Below are 6,000 nucleotides of genomic sequence, written 5' to 3' on the forward strand. Positions count from 1 at the left end.
CCTGTTTCTTACAATCCTTACTTACAGCAAAGCAGCTTTAATGAGTCTCATTTGCAGCAGTGAAGTTACTTAAACACAGTGGATGCTAGGTGCAAGTTAGAGGATAAAAGGTGGATATATTCACCCATCACAGTGAGTTTTCACAAGATCCAGAAGGCTGAGAGTTGGAATATCCAATCTTAACTCTTTCAGCAGGTGCTGGTAGACAGTTGAGAACAGGGTGGGCTCCACGTGAAGCAGTGAGCAGATGGTACTCAGGGTCAGAGGCCAATTGTGCTGGCGACAGGAGATGTGAACACAGCAGCCCACCAAGGCTTCTTTCTTCTCCAGAGTGACATGCAGGAAGCTTTGATGTTCATACGCTTTCAGGTAAAGCTCGCTGGCTGTGTCTTCGACAACTGGACGTACTCGCAAAATCCGACACAGGTCGTGTACCCTCTTCTGACCTGTAGGAAGAATGAGAGAAGAGAGAGAGGTGCAGATTTGGAGAACGACCAGGTTAGAGCAGTAGCACCAGGAAACACAAGTAGTAATAATATAACTGGCAACACTTGTACTCAGAAACAATGAGGGACTGGCGCACAATTTAAAGTCTGGGCCAGTTCGGCACTGAAGCAGCTACACTGTTGAAAGTGACTATTTCTGCCTGGTACCCTCGTAGATGGGCTGAAAAAATCCCACAACATTGTTTGGAACAGCTCAGAAGTTCTCCAATGTGAGTGAACCCTCGAAATCAACAGCAATGAAAACTGGTCAGTTTTGTATTTGAGAGAGATTGCTGTTCACAACTGTTCCTAAATTACAGTAAGACCTTCACTTAAAAAAGACAAGATCACATGTGTAAAATTAAGGAGGTCTCCAATTTCCTTTGTTTTGATTAATTCCAAATATTTGTCAGGGGTGTGTAGGTCATCTCCCATTCCCTCTTTCACACACACAAAATCCCTACCTACCTTCCTCCTCCAAGTGAACAGTTGAGATAGTGCTGCCAATGAACACTTCAGATCTCAGCCATCAGTTCATCTCCCCTCAGGGACCAAACACTGACACTGAATCAACATGATTTCATGTCTCGCCTCAATGTATGGTGCATGTTGTTTTCAGACAGATAACATTCTTCCCCCCCCTCACCCCCGAGTGTCCTAACCTCAAACCATGGCTTTAGAACATAGCAAAATACAGCACAGAACAGGCCCTTCGGCCCACAATGTTGTGCCGAAGATTAATCTTAATGTAAAATAAAATAACCGAATCGACGCATCCCTCAACTCACTGCTGTCCATGTGCATGTCCAGCAGTCGCTTAAATGTCCCCAATGACTTTGCTTCCACCACCATCGCTGGCAACGCATTCCATGCATTCACAACTCTCTGCATGAAGAACCTATCTCTGACGTCTCCTCTATACCTTTCCCCTAATATCTTAAAACGATGACCCCTCGTGCCAATCAATCCTGCCCTGGGGCTAAGTCTCTGACTATTGACTCTCTCCATGCCTCTCATTACCTTGTATACCTCGATCAGGTCACCTCTCTTCCTCCTTCTCTCCAGTGAGAAAAGTCCAAGCTTAGTCAACCTCGCTTCATAAGACAAGCCCTCCAGCATCCTAGTAAACCTTCTATGCACCCTCTCCCAAAGCCTCTGCATCTTTCCTATAGTAGGGCAACCAAACCTGGACACAACATTCCAAGTGTGGTCTCACCAGAGTCTTCGAGGAGAAAGTGAGGTCTGCAGATGCTGGAGATCAAAGCTGAAACTTTATTGCTGGAACAGCACAGCAGGTCAGGCAGCATCTAGGGAACAGAAGAAGGGCATGTGCCCGAAACGTCGAATCTTCTGTTCCCTAGATGCTGCCTGACCTGCTGTGCTGTTCCAGCAATAAAGTTTCAGCTCACCAGAGTCTTGTAAAGCTGTAGCAAAACCTCACAGCTCTAAAACTCGATCCCCCTGTCAATGAAAGCCAAAACAGCATATGCTTTCTTAACAACCCTATCCACTTGGGTGGCAACTTTGAGGGATCTACGTACATGAACACCAAGATCCCTCTGTTCCTCCACACTGCCAAGAATCCTATCTTTAATCCTGTATTCAGCATTCAAGTTCGACCTTCCAAAATGCATCACTTTGCATTTCTTGCTTTGAAACAATGTTAGTGACCAAAGCATAAGAACGGTTCCCAAAAGACATCAGTTTGAGACAAAGGATGATCAATCCAAAATGTTAATTTCTGGTGTGGGCTTCTGACCTCTACTTTCACTGTTCATATCTTACCTTGTATCAGGTTGCGGCAAGGCTTTTTCACCTCTGCAGTGCTCTCACTATATCTCACTGCTGTGGAAAAAGATTGAAACAAATAATGTTCAACAGTGCCATTTAACATTGAGACATGTATATACCTTCCCCCAGCACAGATCTTCTTCCTCGATGTGCACGTTCTCACTGGTACCCAATGTGCATGTCATTTCTCCTCCCCAAAATGTAAAGATATTAATGATACTTTAGGTGGAAGAGAAGATGGATTTTGGAGCTTAGTTTCCCAAAATGTTAAAAGTGATGCCTCAACTTCAGAAGACTATTTAAAAGCTTAATACATGTTCTGGTAAGAGGAATAACATATGACAATTAAGGTATTATTAAAGTTTTGCAGAAAATTTCCCTCAGACTGCACGATGTGCAGTTCACTTAGGACACTGTCTTGTGTGATGAAATTATGTTAGGACCAGCGATAGCAAGCCAAATTAAAATCAGCCTTAATTATCACTGGATTTACAACAAAGTGAAATTAAATTATTTAATGACCCTCAAAATTGCCCAATTGTTCCCAAGCAGACTATATAGGTAACACATCTTGGACACCAAGTTTATAACTTAAACAAAAATAAACAATTTATGATTAATACCATAACTTGGGCAGGACAAAACTAAGCAAGGTAATCTCATCAGTATTTGACTGAATAACAATCTCCTTTGATCATAATCACCACTCTAACACACAGAGACATACAGTTCTGAAATAAACCACAAACAAAAAAGGAATTATAATTTGAATGATTTAAAAGGGATCCAAGGGCAATTTTTTTTCATGCAACGGGTGCTGCATGTATAGAATAAGCTGCCAGAGGAGATGGTGGAGGCTGTTACAAATACAACATTTAAAAGGTATCTGGATGGGTACATGAACAGGAAGTGTTTAGAAAGATATGGGTCAAATGCTGGAAAATGGGACAGGATTAATTAAGGATATCTGGATGGCATAGGGCGAGTTGGACCGAAGTGTCTATTTCCATGCTATATATTTCTGACTCCACGAAAGCAGAAAATGCTGCAGACGTCTGGCAACATCTTCAGATGAAAAAGAGTCATATCAGTGTCAAAACATTAATTCTGTTTCTTTTTTCACAAATGCAGCCACGCCTGCTGAGTTTCTCCGATGTTTTCTATTTTTCATTTAGATTTCCAGGATATGGGTTTTATTTATGAATGAAGAGTTTTGACTTTTCTTTCATCATTACTGTCAAGATTGGAGAGTTAGAGTTAAAAAAGAGCACACAGAAATTGAGATACAATGCTTGCAGTGATTCAGAGGCTGCAGCAAGAGAATGCAGGTTAGAAAAAGAAAAATGTTTACCACAAGAAGCAGGGAGGGGCATTTAAAAATTGCATAGGCAGGCTATTGAATAAGTGTTACGAGCTAGTCTACATTATGGGGACAATTCAAGTTTCTCAACCATCGTGGCAATCATGAGCAGGAGGTAGAGCAAACCTTTCCTTCCCCCAGATATTTAAGAGGGATGAACATGAACTCTGCTGGTCCAATGGGATCCCCTTGTTTCGTGTGTATTGCTCAAGATCAGGGAACTACTGCAGGAATCATTCAGTAGTGGGGTGGCACGGTGGCTATCATCACCCGTGTTTCATTCCAGCGTCAGGTATTTTTTTAGATGAGATTCCCTCAGTGTGGAAACAGACCATTTGGCTCACACCGACCCTCCAAAGAGTAACCCACCCAGACCCATTTCCCAACATTTACCCATGACTAACAATATGGGTAATTTAGTATGGCCAATTCACCCAACCTGCACATCTTTGAACTGTGAATTGAATTGAACTGAATTTATTGTCATGTGTACCGAGGCACAGTGGGCTGTGGGAGGAAACTGGAGCATCCAGAGAAAACCCACATCGACACAGGGAAGAATCTGCAAACTCCACACAGACAGTCGCCCGAGGAGGGAATCGAACCCAGGTCCCTGGCGCTGTGAGGCAGCAATACTAACCACTGGATCACCATGCTACCATAGGTGCCACCAAGATCCAGGCGACTGTATGTGTGGAGTCTGCACATTCTCCCCATGCCTGCCATAGGTTTTCCGCTGCCATAGTCCAAATATGTGAAAGTGGACTGCCCAAGCTAATTACAGGTGGGGGAACTGGGTCTGATCTCCAGCATTTGCAGTCCTCACTTTCACCGAGTTGATTATAACCTTACTGCGAATCCACTTGCAAGGATGCCAACCTTGAAGAAGTTCTCTTCTCTGTACAAAGGTCTCAGTGAGTCTCTCTCTCTCTCTCTCACTGCAACCCCCAGGTCATCTCCTCTGCCCTGAAGCACTTCAACCATGTCCTGAAACAGACTTCCCCAGACCCACCCCACTCCCTTTTATCTTTCCACCCCGGAGGCTCCCAGCCTCATTCCTGATGAAGGGCTTTTGCCCGAAACGTCGATTTTCCTGCTCCTCGGACGCTGCCTGACTTGCTGTGCTTTTCCAGCACCACTCTAACCTCGACTCTGATCTCCAGCATCTGCAGTCCTCGGTTTCGCCTAGTGGGACGTTCTTCGGCTGGTCGGTGCAGACTACCTTTCTGCACCGTTGGGACTCTATGAAACCTGGGGCTGGTACCTTGGGAGAAAGTCTCCTCGGAGCGTGTGGTGGTGAGCAGCCCCTCGGTCAGCAGGAAGCCACACTCCGTGCACACCAGGTGGCTCTGGCTGTAGTGGGAATCCTCGACCACCTCAGAGGAGCCACACTCCGGGCAACGGCCAGGCATCCTCTGGAGACCGAAACAAAAAAAAAACGAGAACAAGCTGAGCCACTGAGAAAGTGCCAACAGAAAGACATGCAAGGCACAGAGCAGGAGAGGGTAGTCCACTTGTTGATGGAGAATCTGTCTAACCTCGAGGTTGAGAAGATTCAACAAGGCCTGTGCTGCCACCTCCTTGGGTGGGGGGGGTTGGTTTTGAGAGACTGGGGCCCTTCTGAGAAAGAAAGCAAAGTCCTCCTGATCTGGTTGGGAGGTAGGTAGGTCGGCAGCCCTCCCTGAAGCTGTGAGGTTTGACTGGTTTGACTGGGTTTCTCCCTCCCCCCCGGGCCCTGTCATGGACGGACAGATCCTCCGGAACGTGGGGATGGAATACTGTGTGGCGCTCCCAGCTCTGAGCGGGAGGAGCTGCTGGATAAGGACAGGGCTCTCGTGCAGCACGGACACAGGAGGGCCCGGCCCCGCCCACCCCCCGCGAGCGCAGGGTGGGGGAGGGAAGGAAAAAACCGTCAGATCAATTCAAACATTCAAATTCCGATCAGTTGAGGCGGCTCGAACTCCTGCGCAAGCGCGGTACTCTCGTGCAGCACGGACACAGGAGGGCCCGGCCCCGCCCACCCCCCGCGAGCACAGGGTGGGGGAAGGGAAGGGAAGGAAAAAACCGTCAGATCAATTCAAACATTCAAATTCCGATCAGTTGAGGCGGCTCGAACTCCTGCGCAAGCGCGGTACCGCGTTGATACGACACGTCACAATCGCCCCCGGATTCCCCTTCCACCCCAACCACCCATCCTGACCCTTGACCCTCTCCTCCCCCTGCCAGTCAGTCCACCTCCTGCCCTCGACCCCCTCCTCCCCTAACCCTCCCACCTACCCTTTCCCTCCCCACCCTGAGGACCTCTACTACCACTCATCCCTGACCCTCTCCTCCACCTGCCAGTGAGTCCACCTCCTGCCCCGA

At 47.0% G+C, this 6,000-nt stretch overlaps 2 protein-coding genes across 6 annotated transcripts in view; one reads left to right on the forward strand and one right to left on the reverse strand.

Annotated features, from left to right (window-relative positions):
* The window catches only part of LOC122543159 (transcription factor IIIB 50 kDa subunit-like), a 15,355-nt gene extending 9,621 nt beyond the window's left edge, over nt 1–5,734 (reverse strand). For 2 of the 5 annotated variants that reach the window (XR_006309938.1, XM_043681547.1), the window contains exons 1-3: nt 4,901–5,596; nt 2,271–2,330; nt 125–446 (exon numbers count right to left, since the gene is read on the reverse strand). Coding sequence is in view for 4 of the 5 variants with exons in the window: in XM_043681547.1 (XP_043537482.1) it covers nt 125–446; nt 2,271–2,330; nt 4,901–5,378 (860 nt within the window). In the remaining variant the exon portion in view is untranslated. Of the gene's footprint in view, nt 1–124; nt 447–2,270; nt 2,331–4,900; nt 5,597–5,719 lie in introns of those variants that run through there. The other 3 variants (XM_043681550.1, XM_043681548.1, XM_043681549.1) reach the window with 3 other exon arrangements.
* Nucleotides 5,377–6,000, forward strand: part of LOC122542974 — a 20,055-nt gene continuing 19,431 nt past the window's right edge. Inside the window, exon 1 of the mRNA XM_043681118.1 lies at nt 5,377–5,673. Within this exon, the coding sequence (XP_043537053.1) occupies nt 5,377–5,673 (297 nt within the window). The remainder of the gene's footprint in view (nt 5,674–6,000) is intronic.

The sequence above is a fragment of the Chiloscyllium plagiosum genome, chromosome 42 (genome assembly GCF_004010195.1).
Source record: "Chiloscyllium plagiosum isolate BGI_BamShark_2017 chromosome 42, ASM401019v2, whole genome shotgun sequence".
Lineage (NCBI taxonomy): Eukaryota > Metazoa > Chordata > Chondrichthyes > Orectolobiformes > Hemiscylliidae > Chiloscyllium > Chiloscyllium plagiosum.